General features: G+C 41.3%; 1 protein-coding gene across 2 annotated transcripts in view; it reads right to left on the reverse strand.

Annotated features, from left to right (window-relative positions):
* csmd1a (CUB and Sushi multiple domains 1a) overlaps window positions 1-13,899 on the reverse strand; it is a 384,251-nt gene that overhangs the window by 134,202 nt on the left and 236,150 nt on the right. For both annotated transcript variants that reach the window (XM_070970309.1, XM_070971096.1), the window contains exons 11-12: window positions 2,545-2,648; window positions 2,007-2,119 (exon numbers count right to left, since the gene is read on the reverse strand). In XM_070970309.1, coding sequence (XP_070826410.1) covers window positions 2,007-2,119; window positions 2,545-2,648 — 217 coding nt within the window. The remainder of the gene's footprint in view (window positions 1-2,006; window positions 2,120-2,544; window positions 2,649-13,899) is intronic.

The raw sequence follows: 13,899 nt of genomic DNA on the forward strand, positions 1-13,899 counted from the left end.
AGAATCTTTAAGACATTTAATGCTAATTTTCGGTCCTTTGATGAGTTAAAAAATAGATACATTATTTACATCGTTACTCTTTTCACAACCAATTGCCATCAGCCTGAAAACTTGGCGGCATCATTTCACTGAAAGCTTCAATTACCATAATGGGCTGTGTGTGTGTTTATGATATTAACTCAGTCACTCTCTTTCTCTCTCTGTGGAAACATGCACACATACACGCACACACAGAGCTGCAGTGATTAATAAGTGTAACATGACAGCTTTCAGAAACCAGACAGCTACGCACACACACAGCCGTGATGGGTTTTCCTGCAAGGCTGAAAATCTAAGAGCTCTCAGGGGGTATCACTGATCAAAGTGTGTAACATGGTGACATTATACAATGTGACAGCATCACATATATACAAGCAAGGACACACATACAAAACACACCACAAGCGGTTGTTGAGGTATCCTGGGGAAAAAACTGAATCTACAAGATAATCTCGAGGTCATTCAGGACCATTTGTTTGTTTGCTTCTTTGTCTCTGTCTTTGCTTCACACGTATGTGTTGCACCATAAGTACAAAATCAGATGAGAAGGTCCTCACTGCCATTAGGACAAATATCAAACACACAAAATCAAGGTTAGCCCTGAAATTAACTTCAGCACCATCTGAGGCTCGTGTTAAGCTGAGGAAACTCTGTTTGTTTGACATCACCTGCTGACACTCACACTCACACTGTCGCTACACTGTGCTGATTCCCTTGAACAGTAACTGACCCTGGACAACACTGTCAGCAACACCATTGAATCAAACATAGTTAAGCAGAACCAAGAGCGCAACCTTCATGCAGCTCACCCACTCTCTCTCTTGCTCTCCCACACATCCCTCATTCTCTCTGAGACAGTTTATTTCTTCTCTCTTTCCATTTGTCATTTTCTCTCCTTCTATCCCACTCTGTCAAGTTGTTGTTGTCCCTCTTCCTTTGTCAAATCAAATCAAATCAAACTTTATTTATATGGCACTTTTCATACTCAAGTGCCTCACAGAGGCTAAAAACAACAAAGAAGAAAAACCAGCCCACCCGCCCCCATAAATACATTCAGAGACATATAGAGACACACACTCACAGACATGCACGTGCACACATGCGCACACACCCATACGGACAACGCAAGGAATAAGCCAGCTTTGGGGGCCATCCACACTGAGAAGGCCCCCGGCCCATGACTAGGGAGCGCCACCCAAGACCACCCCGACCCAGGCAGACAGGAGGCCCCACACCAAGGTGCAGAGGCCCCCAGCCATCCAGGCCGGAGCTGTCCCCTCGGCAGCACCCCCATCAGTAGACCAAAAGCAGCTACCAGTGTGGGGGGCCCCCATGAGGAAACACTGCAACTAAAAACCAACCAACTAAAGACCAAGGGCCCCCATGTCTCTACACTTATCAAATTACTTTTCTCTCTATGCCTGTCTCACCTCTTTGTCTAAAGTGAATTCAATTTAGTTCACTCCCATTTAGTTCAATTGGATTTAAGGAGCTGTGTTGGCATGGCGAGGTACAGTATGTAATCAGGTATTTAAATATAATAAATGGATTATTCCAAATAATACGTATTTAGAGGAACATCTACAGCTCTCTCTCACACACCTTCAGTCACTATGACTGTCACCATCTTCATCTCTATATCAGTGTCAGCTTTGGCATAATATGAGAAATAACCAAGCAAAACGATCAACTGATTGACTCATAATTCATTTATCATCGTCTTGTAATGCACAGTCGCACACACGCTCACATGTGCACACAAGGGCGAACAACAGTTGTGTTTAATGCTGAATCACCACTTCAGCAGCGCCATGACTTTCACACTCTATTATGTGAGCGTATATATCTGAATGTGTAGAAGTGTGTGTGTGTGTGTGTGTGTGTGTGTGTGTGTGTGTGTGTGTGTGTGTGTGTGTTTCAGAGAAGAAGAGAAGGAGAGAAAGCCTTCATCGTAAAGGAGCTCATACCTTCATAGACCGCCTTGAACCCTGCGGAGCCGATTGTATCGTCTGACTGCAGGTGTAGCCACATCTGATTGGACAAGCTAACGATGAGATCAGGGACACTGGATCCAGTAAGTCTACACACACGCGCGCGCACACACACACACACACACACACACACACACACACACACACACACAGAAAAACATACACATTAACACAAACTGTTGCTATGAATTACAGCTTTATCACTTTCTTCTTTTGACTTAAAAGAGACTTATTTATTAATATTTTATTAATATTATTTGCATACCTAAAATAACATACTGATACTTACAGCAGATAGCCTCAACTATTATTGGGCTGCAGCATTTTTTCTGAGCACATTCCTATTATACCCCATGGAGTTCAGTCTACCGTGTACTCCAGCTCCATCAAACCTGCATGTTAGCATCCACATGTCTCCAACTGTTCCTCTGATAGCCACCATTAGCTCGCTGTACAGCTGCATGTCAATATTCCTGTATGATAGGCCAGAACATGTGCAGTAAGTGATGCTTACACGTAGAGTACCCTCCGAGTGTCACCTATCTTCCCTCCATCTCCCACAGTTAGTGTGTCATATCCTCTTTCCAGGTCAAACTCCTCAAATGACAGTTTTATCACCTATAAAAACAGAACAAAAACAAGACAAGCAAACATTGAAACAGAGGTGAGAATACAGACAAAAGCACAGTATTATCAATTCCTGCAAGGGTGGTCTGGTGTTTTTGCATCTAGGAATCTAGACATAGTATTTCACAAACAGCTGCCTCTCAAGCAATGAAAGAGCTACATGTCATGGATTACATGTTAATAACATTAATTCAACAACATCTATTATAAAGTAGCAATTTTTAAACAACAAAGGTCCTTTCTGAACAGATTGGCAGCCTCTGCCAACCTCATGTGGCGCTCACACTCCTGTAATTAAATATGACTTCCTGCCATGGACTTCATGAGTGGAACAAAGGTGCTGCACTAGCATACTCTGCAGTTCTATATATTCCACAGTACTTCAAATGTTTTCTAAAACAACATAGAAAACATATTGAAAACTGATAGCATCATCAAACCCAGGAATTCTGGGGGACTCCTGATACATGCCAGGAAGTGAAGCTGATCACAGAAGAAAAGAAATCATACAAGTTATCATTCAGCTGTTCATTCAGCAGAAAAGGAAATGATTAGTTGAAAAAGCAAAAAAGGCGATTAAGGGGGTTGGAGTCATGTCCTCCTTGTAGCGTGAGACAACAAATGTGAGAGGAAATATTCTATTCTAAACATATTCTAAACATTGGTATACTAATGATAAAAACAGCATGGGGACACAGAGAGAGAGAGAGAGAGAGAGAGAGAGAGAGAGAGAGAGAGACAGACAGACAGACAGACAGACAGAGAGAGAGAGAGAGAGAGAGAGGGGGAGAGAGAGAGAGAGAGAGAGAGAGAGAGAGAGAGAGAGAGAGAGAGAGAGAGAGAGAGAGAGAGAGAATCAGTGTTCTCAGCTCTGAGCATAATCTTATTTAATTAAAGCTGCTATGCCAAAGGTATGACTATTAATTTGACAGTGACATATTAGTTTTTCAAAATAATCCATCTTTAATGAAAGGGAGCAGAGCGGAAGAACAAAACTCTGGGACTGAAAGCGCCCTTGCTTTTTTTATTTTTAGCAGCATCCTCCTTTACATTTCATATTTACACAAATCACCTCTGGGAGATACGCACACTGCACCCTGCAAACACCCTTCTGCTGTTGAATACGGAGAAATTGAGTGTTAAATGCTTTACTTGTAGGCACGTCCGTGGCTGCAGTTGCATGCATACAGCGCTGGATCATCAATCTACTGTGCGTTCTAAAATCTCGTAATAGTGGTATTCTATTATTTGCTGCTTGTCCATTATTTATTAGCTGTAAATCATATCCACGACAGAGAGGGAGATGCAGGCTTCTGCTGTGTCCAGAAATCCTCACATAGAAAAGAGCTGGTGAGTTTCTGTTCTATCAGAAGACGAAAAAGAACCACGAACATGCAATATTGTGAATGAGAATCCATCACATAGCAAATCACACTACAGTAAAGAAAAACCTGACTGCAGGTGATAATGATGCAGAAACCATTTTCACCCCCCACAAAATGGCTAGCAAATGCTCAAATAATGTAAAAGGATATGGGAACCGGAATAAGCTGGCATAGTGATGAGAATGTCAAAGAAGTGTATAAATCGGTATTCATCCATGTTTGAATGCATCCATGTAATATTTGATCTGACAATAGCAGTGCTGATCACTTCAACTACACAGGTCTAAGGACCATCTCTTGGCTATCAAACATCAGTCAAACTATTACTCTGGTAATGGTTTTAACAGTTAAAGACTGCCAATCAGAAGCCACATACTATGCACCAACACAGAGACATTCACAGCCATGCACACATTTAAAATCAAGATGAAATTCAACTACATGTTTTTTTTCTGCTACAGATCCAACATCATGTTTAAAAATTGCATGCCTGTGCTTTGTCTTCCTATTTGGTACCCAAAAGAGAGAAATATATACTATTTTAAGGTTAAACCTGTGTGCAGTGCAACCTGTCCACACTCAGACGCTTGGAGATTCATGTGTGTGGTGTGTGTCTTCCTGTAGAGATAGTGCATCTGGGTTGTTTTTTTTTCTTACAGCACCTTGTGGTCATAAAGGGCAGCAGAACAGAATCAGAAACATGTGATTTTCTGGGGATCCAGGCATATGTGTGTGTGCGTGAAAGCAACTGAAGCATTATCACACAAAGGTCATTAGCAAGAAGCTCAGAGCTGTTCAATAGATCCAAACAGGCCCATTTAGAAAGACATTAAGAACAGCCTGCAACTCCAAACTACATTAGATTAGCTTCTTTATTCTCTAAAGCAACAAAAGAAAGAATGAAAGGAAGCAACCACGACAGAAAGAAAAAAGGACAGAAGTCTAGTTGTGGCCTTTACGAGTCTTCGACTGAGACAGTGTTGACAGTAAACACAAATTTGCCTTCAGTTTCGTGACTCCAGTGCTTCACTTCTTTCTTTTGATTCCATCACATTATTGAGTTTCAGTCGCTGCAGTACTTGCTAATATTTCAGGAGAGAGTTTGTCATGTTCAAATTTGGTATTGTACAGGTCCAAGATACAAAAAAACTAACAAAAAAACAGTGTTTCTGTTTAAAGGTGGATGCTCTTTGAAGGGATAAGTGAAGTGTTATCACTTTGAGGTCATTAGTAAGCAGCAGAGCAGCTAAGAGCAGCTCAATAGGCTATTTAAACATTAAGAGCAGTGTGCAATCCAAACCCACAGTGAAATACCTTCAGTCAGTCAGCCAGTGAAATTGTGCCGTGAATTTAGGGTCTCCTCAGGGCGCACTCACAGCCGGGGAGAAGCTGATGCTAATCTTACTCTCACTCTGATCCTACAGACACAGCAGATATGTTTGCCACTCAAGTCAAAAGACGTACTTCTGCTGGTCAGTGTCAGTGAACACAGTCTTATAAACATTACAGTTTCAGTTTATTTGAGCCATAATGGAGAACAATAATAGGCTGTATGCTTTTCCTGAGATGCCTAACCTTCATTGCCCCAGAAAAAAGAATCTTGGAATTGAAAAACTATACTATGCCGGCTGATCTTGCCCTCTCTGTTGTGACCTTACGTCAGAGTAGTGCAAGAGAACACACAGCCATAATTGGGTGGACTAGTTCCTGAATTCCCTCATTGAACTGAGGCTGCGGTAGTGCTGAGTCACAGCTGAGCAGCAACAGTGGGGAGAAATTAACACAAAAACATCCTTAAACCTATCGATCTATCTGTCGATCTGTCTGTCTGTCCAAAGAAAAAGCAATACAGTTTGATTTATTCTATCTGTGGTATTCTGGGTACTCTCTTTTTATTCTCTGGTTATTTACACATGGGTCATCTGGTAAGAGCCTCCCTACCATAGTGTTCTCCTTAAAAGAATAAAATAAATACTTGATTTGGGCCCTGTTAAAATGTCAACACTCTGCACACACCTAGTGAATTATGTTCACTCAGCCATTTCGACTACAGCTGAGGTGACCCCTACCAAGGGTAGCACACATGGGTATAGGTTTCATTTCAATCTTTGTGGCAGTAACACCAGCCTCCTTATTACCACCACACCCAACCAACTACAACAAACAGGCTATTTTCCTCATATCGCACAGTGATTTCTAACAGAACAACACAGTCAATATTTTCACTCCAGATTTGATCGACCTCTCAACTGACCCACTGTAAATGTAGCAATTATTGCAAAACAGAATACATCTTTCATAAAAGTGAGGTATTTACTGAGTGCTGCCTTTGAGGACATGACAGAATGTGTTTCTACATTATTTTCCAACAAAACAGCACATTTACAAATTGGCTCACTTGAATCAGAAGCGGGTCATAAATGGTGTATGTGTGTAAGGCCTAAACGTCCGAGCATGATAGAAGTGAAATCAAATTAAATTAAAAATTTTAAAATTACAAATTGAAAATTTTGAAGCTGGACATTTTTACAAGTTGGCGACATAATTGAAAAACTGAAGTGTTCAGAAATAATACAACTTGGCATCAGTAGCGTGCATACCGCTGATGATAATAAACTTGAAAAGTCTAAGATTGAGGACGCTAGACTGACAAGAGAAGCAGAATCATGTTGTCCGACTTCCTCTTGTCAGAGCACTTGTTTCATTACATTGTTACATTCTGGCCACATTGATAGTCACTTAACAGGGGTGGAGTCAGGGTTGACAAACTCTACTCTGCATCAGGCCGAATGGGGCTTACGAGAGGTGTATTTTTACATAAATATTCTGCCCACAGGAGCTTTAATGCATTTCTACTACTCTGAGTCAAAAATAACCTGTCAAGAAAAAGTTGAAACTATGTACTGAGGTGACCTCTTGTCAAAAGTAATGCAGAGAGAGAACAGCTGTCCTGAAAGCAGAGTGCAGGAGAATTCCCTCGCTGAGATTATGCAGCTATGTTGACTCATTGGTGAGCTGCCACAATGGCAGTTTGGGACCTTTTTTCCAATAGATTACTTTTAGTCCTTTCAGCCAAATAAACAAGTAATAACCTGGAACCCTGCTTGAGGACACAACCCACACCCTTCATGCTTGGGAAAGTTATTTTCAAAATGTAATCAGTCACAGAAAGCAAAGTACTTGTAATCAATGATTTATCAATTTACTCTTTTTAACACTTTTCTTTTTTCATTTCATTCCATTGACAGTCTAATCAGACTTTAAGAAGCCCTTTTGCCGCTTACTGCAGCTCAAGGGAGTGTTATAAATAATCTTTACCGTGTGCTGCATCTTGCAGCTACAGTGAATTTTACGATGGATACACAGTGTGCAGCCGGGCTACGAGGGGCAAACACAGCAGCAGGATGCATACCAAGCCACTGCTTGCAGATTCTCATCCTGACAGTTCTTTTAGATCAGCAGTGAAGAGCCTCTATAAGCTGTTGACTAGCACAAAGACCTGATGTTTCAGAAGTTACATTTGTCTGCTATATACTAACTGTTATGCAGGTGGTTCCCATTGTCTATTTCCAGACTGGCATTAAAATAATTCAAGACGTGAATTTACTCTTCATGTGTAAATGCCTTAAGTATTCATTCATTGCTCTTCTTTACATGTTAATTGTTTTTCAAGGTCTTAAGGGAGAGTCTGACCGGGTATGCACTGACCAGAGGGCAGAAAGCGAAAGGCAGGCAATCACAGGGCTAACATAGAAACACAATCACACATTAACAGTATATTTCAACTGTCTTTGGACTTGGTGAGGAAACAGGGTCACCAAGGGGAAAGTCAGAGCTGCACAGGGAGAAAATGAAAATGACAGATAGAAGGCTGAGGCTGCTAACGATCCCCAGGTCTGTCTTACTCTGAGCCACAGCACCTGTCTCACATCTACACACCTTTCTGCACAACTGAAGAACGTCCTGAGCGTCTCCTGCTTCACACAGAAGTAGATGGTAAAACAAAAGTGGCCCTTGAATGAAAATAAAGCTTGTGGCGGATGGTGTAGAAATCTCATCATTGTAATTGACACAATGGGAACCAGCGCAGATGTTAGAAAATCAAGTTGATCTCAGCTCAGTGGAAACAGGAAAAAAGTGGTGATAGAGATAAAAGACAGAATGACTGAATTCCTTGAGAACTGGTGACAAGAGACTGATTTCCTCACAGGTGATGCATGGAACAAGGTCATTACATCTGCACTATAACAAAATGCTTTCTTTACACAATAGTGTGTGGTGGTGTATCTTAGGTTTATATGTCAATGCTGTTATCTTAGTTATTGTGTCTCAATATCCTTATATGCTCTGACAAGTGATTTTCTGTGTGGGACAAATAAAGGACGAGTCAATTCAAAAGAAGACTGGCGACGTTGCGAGCCTGTCGGCTGTACCCTGAAAGTACCCAGATGTGCCATGTTTATGTGTTGTAGTCCTGCCCCGAGGTGACCTTTGCTTTAAGTGCTCAGAAAGAAAACGGCTGCTGTCTGATAAAATAACTCCCTTGTTGAGGTGTTACAGCACCTTTGAGTGCTGTTGACCTGTTGGCTGGACAGTTTAGGAAAATAAACTGCATACTATGTTTGAGCCCCAGCTGTGTGACAGCTCTGAGGACACTGCATTAGAAACTGTTCTGGAACACAGCAGAGAACTACTTGACAACAGCAGGCTTGGTTCGGAAATTTCTTTTGACTTTTCTGCATTTTGGCTGATGCTTTATACAACGACGTTTTACATTGCAGCTCCGACATAAAAACTAATGTATGTTTTATCACCATTACATGAGACCAGTGGACAAAACTAAAAAGCGTGACCTTGGGACATTCATGTATCACCATGGATGGCCTCTTTTGGTAGAGTGGTGTAAGGTTCAGAAATGAAAGCCAAAGACAGAGCTAATATAGTGAATTATGGTCAGTCAGACTGCGAAATTACAGTCAAAAGCCATAATAGCAAAAAGCCTTGAATTGAGATAATGTGCTAATTGGGCATCTATTGGTGAATGTCTCTCCATTATCATGGACACTGATGGTTATTTACTCTGCACTTCACTGATGCATTTTGCTCAGTCTATGTCCTCACTGAGTTATGAGGTGTGTGTTGTATAATTTGCAGTGATTCAGAAATTACACAGTCTCTCACTGTAGCAGCGATAAACTTACCACCACAACAAGATGTGCAGTATTAGAGAGAGCATACCATAGGTAGCTTACAATATTATGTAGCAGAGCAATTTCAGGTGTGTCCTATAGCACTTGAAGGAAACTGAGGTTTATTATAACTCAGATTTAATTTTTGTAGCTTGGGTCGCCTGTTTTATCTGTACTAATACTGTAATGCTGTGCTTTCCAAAGAAATGGCTGAAATCTCTGCAAGTGGCAGTAGTAACTAAAAGGTCCATGTGGACAACAATAGTCAGATGATCACATAGGCTGTACACAAACCCCCTGGTAAGGCAACTCGTTTGGAAGACAAATCGAAATGAAAGGTTAAATTATGACTTGTGTCGATTACAGTTAGCAGACAGACTTTAACCTGGAGTAGTGCACACAGTTCTCAGTCCAATGGAGGGTTTCAGAAGAAGATTGTACTGTCACATAGACTCATGCTTAGTACAATACACTAAGTATGACTGTACGGCTCCTCAGGGACGTCGCCCCAAGGCAGCCACCGTGTGGTGCCCAGGGACCAACTTCAGAAGCTAGTTCTTTAATTGACCCAAGATCCATGTTTTGACAGTGTGGGAAACCAGAGGCCCCGGAGAAAGCAAGCCAGAACATGCAAACTTCACACAGAAAGGCACTGCCCCGGCTGGGAATGCGACCCAGGAGGCAACAGTGCTAACCACTGAGGAGATTATTAGTAGCATCACTGATACACGCACTTTTGGTTGTACCTCCAAAGAAGCTGAACACTCATCTGGCAAAAGTGTTGACTTGTTAACAAGATGAATGATTTTGTGCTTATCAACTACATTCACACAGCAGCAACTCTCCTGTGATATCACGCTCAGGGTGGGAGGTTCAACTGCTGTTATCAAAAGGATAATGTCATACTGCTGTGTTCCAGGTTGCAAGTCGGATAAACATTGGGACAAATTGTTATCATTTCACCCCTTTCCAATTGATCAACAACTGAAAATACAACGGATAGTGAAAAGCCAGAGAGACATTGGGTCATAATTCAAGGTAAAATAACATATTAGACAACACATTTGCTACCATTAGACAACAGCTAAAATTAGCATTCAACCACTTACTAGCTAATATTAGCGTCAGAAAGGTGTAAATTTATTCTCAAATATCAAAACACATCTTGGACACAGCCAAGGTTGCAATGCAATCTTAACTCTTTTCAGAATGACGTCAGATGAAACTATTGCAGGAAAAATTTCAAAACCCAATGAACCATGGGCCATAGCTACAACAACAAAACCCAAGTTGTAATAAACGATGCGTTTCCTTGAACGTCGCTGAAAAACCAAACTTCAGCTAAAAAACCTGAAACTTGTTTACACTCATGCAATTATGATAATGCTCTGGATATTGAGCTTTATGTCTTCATCAAGTAACAGCTTGGGAAATTGTGCAGTCATGTTGGCAAACAATATGTAGAATCAGAATCTGGCTAAGGCCATTACTGGTCTTCATTGGCCTCAATTTCAGCATCAAGTAAAATTTAACAGAATCTGATAGAATGTCACCGAATGTGTCCTGCCAACAATAAAGCAATGATGATCCATGCATAAAAATTACCCAGCATCCAATACCATAGTACCACACACACACACACACACACACACACACACACACACACACACACACACACACACACACACACACACACACACACACGCACACACACACACACACACGCATGCACACACACTAATATGTATTCATCAGGAAAAAGACAGCAATGATTAGAGGCCTAATGGGCATGTGTGACGATGCCTTTCAGGGTGTATGTGTGTGAGCAGTCAGGCATGGTTCAGACTTGAACAAAATAATTATCTGTTTGATACTGATGAACCAAATGACTGACACACACACACACACACACACACACACACACACACACACACACACACACACACACACACACACACAGCTAAGTCCTTTTTTTCTGTTGCGTACTCGTTCTTCCTCACTACTACCTGAAAGTTGAAAATATGTTTTTTCACAACCTCTAGCAGTTAGCAATAAAGTTGGCAGGCAGAAAACACACAGTCAACATTCATAAAATCACACCCAACCAGATGCCTGTGCACCACGCTTACACAAATAACAACACAGGCACACACAAATAGAAGCCCAATCACGGCATTGTGCTGACAAGCTGTCAAACCATTCTAAACTATATTGATTGTGCTGCTTTTATTCAGAACTTAACAGAATGTCAACACACGCACAACCAACCAGAATTACTTATTGGCTATTGAAACGCATGCTTGTAAAGCCAGAGAAAGAAGGAACAAATAGGCACATACACTTTGACAAAAAAAATTCGACTCTGTCTCAATTTTCTATAACATGTTATTGATGAAAGAAGTCATCTGAAATAATGGTCAGTTAGAGGCTGGGCGAGGAAGAGAGGGAATAAAGGAAAAGAAGAGGAGACAAAGAGGGACAGAGCAGAAGTCTGAGGCAGAATTAGAGAAATGCAAAAAGAAAAAAGGACGGTCTACAGAAAGAGAACTGTTATTCATCTTAATTTATGCTCATTTTCTCTCTTTAAATATCTGTTTCGCTCCCTAAATCTCTCCACACTTTGTCTCTAACCGACCACAAAAAACACATATAAATATCTTTTTTTTTCTGGGAAACATACACTTAGGCTTTGAAGTGGTGTGTTTAATCATCTGTCTCATTCCCTGTATACACAAATTAAAGATCAATGTTCAAGCGGGACTACATATGTCTTCTCCTTAAGGAGGATGAAAAGGAGTAAAGGAGGTTAACAAAAAACAAGTTAAGGGTCTTTAAGCAAGGCGTCCACACAAAGATTGCAGATAAAAAAAACAAACAGGCCAACACTAAACAGCTCAACAATTGAGGCTTGGTTGAGATCATTCAAATAAAAATACTAAGTAATTAGAATAGTCGGCAGATGAAGCTTCATAGAGAATGCACCTCAGATTTAGGTCACTGTTATTGTGAATTCTATTCAAGCTTTTGCCTCTGAAGATATCTGAATTTAATTTTGATGAGGATAGTTTTGAATCAGTCAACCAGGATGCCATCATTTTACGGGGGTGCAAACTGATACACAAATACGCATAAAACAAGAAAAAAACGTAACGTCCAGTTGTTTAAAACGTGCCTTTACTTACGCAACAACTGAACTGGCTCTGAGGTAGAGAATGGACAGTGTCGTGAATGGGATGACTTTGGGTCAGGGTTACCATCCAGCAGATGGCGGTAATGCAACACATATGGATGCCAACCGCCAATAAAACTCAGAAGAAGACGACGACGACAATGACGACAAGAAATATATCAAATCAAAGTCGAGCAGAAGAAAAGACTTTTCTCTGAAAAGCAGCTCCAAGATGTGCTGTGGCTTGAGGCTAACGAGTGCGATGAAATATGGTGCAAAATATATTGTTCACGTGCCTTTGTGTTTTACACAGGCTTAAAGATTTTCAATCATCCATTATTTGATGAACACGAAAAGAGTAAGAATGACAATGCGGCACAAGCTATTGCTACTGAATGAAGAGCAGCAAGCTCTGTGCAGTGTTTTTCTCCGAGCATTTCATCAGGCTAAACACACGGATTCTGTCTTTTTTGCTTTATTGAAGTGGCTCGGAGCAAATGTCAGAGGTGCATCTTGACTTGAAGGGGGAACACGGATAATGCAGAGCATTGCACAAACTATCAGTGGGGAGTTAAGAGCACAGTTGCAGTCTGCTGAATTTTGAGGCGTGCTCCTTGATGGCTCAAAGGACATCACAGAAACAACCCTGCAACTTGACAAAGACTCAAAACGCTTGACAGCGACGTCTGAATATGACTTTGTCCTAAATCTCGTAAATACAAGCAATCCAGACTGCTACTCCAACATCGACAAGTTGGTTAAACAGTCCCTTATGCTGTGTTTGAGCAGTGCAGCCTGTGAGAGAGGGTCCCAACATAATAAAAAACAAGTACAGATCTCATACTCATCTCTCAGCCCTGATGCACATTCACCCATTTAAGACAACCACAGAGACATTTGACCCAAAACCAGCTGGTTGACCTGTGGATGGAGACTAACCGGAGACTCAGCCACAGACTCGGAGTGCATCTTCATCATCTGTGCTGCAGGATGGTGAAGAAGAGGACAGTGAGGGAGACACTGAGGAGGACAGCAAGGAGGGCTGCGTTCATTAAGACCACGCTGTATGTGGAGAGTACCAAACACCATCTCCTGGTACCTGACTAAGAAAGCTATGCGCACCACTGCTTATATATATCACAGGAGGTACAGGAATGAACTGTCCACTGTGGCAAACATTGTTAACAAGTCTGCTCTGCACTCCACAACTTAAAGAAAGTATATAGGAACAGGGCAAAGCTTGTAAAAACACTTTTATGGTAAAGCTGCTGATATTTTGTAGCCAATTTTCTTCTTTTCAATTTTCTTCCACCTCTGTGAGAACTGTGTGGTTAAAGCTTGGCAGACACTGTGCTGTACTGATTTAAGGGGGGTGGGGGGGGGTTCCAACTCTCAGAAAAACAGGTGTGAGATTTCAGTTGGTTGTCCAGCGGTTCGAGCAGTTCCGCTGTCTGATTTCCCACATAGTTGCTGCATATCACAAATATTTATCTATGCTA

The sequence above is a fragment of the Chaetodon trifascialis genome, chromosome 1 (assembly GCF_039877785.1).
Source record: "Chaetodon trifascialis isolate fChaTrf1 chromosome 1, fChaTrf1.hap1, whole genome shotgun sequence".
Taxonomy (NCBI): domain Eukaryota; kingdom Metazoa; phylum Chordata; class Actinopteri; order Chaetodontiformes; family Chaetodontidae; genus Chaetodon; species Chaetodon trifascialis.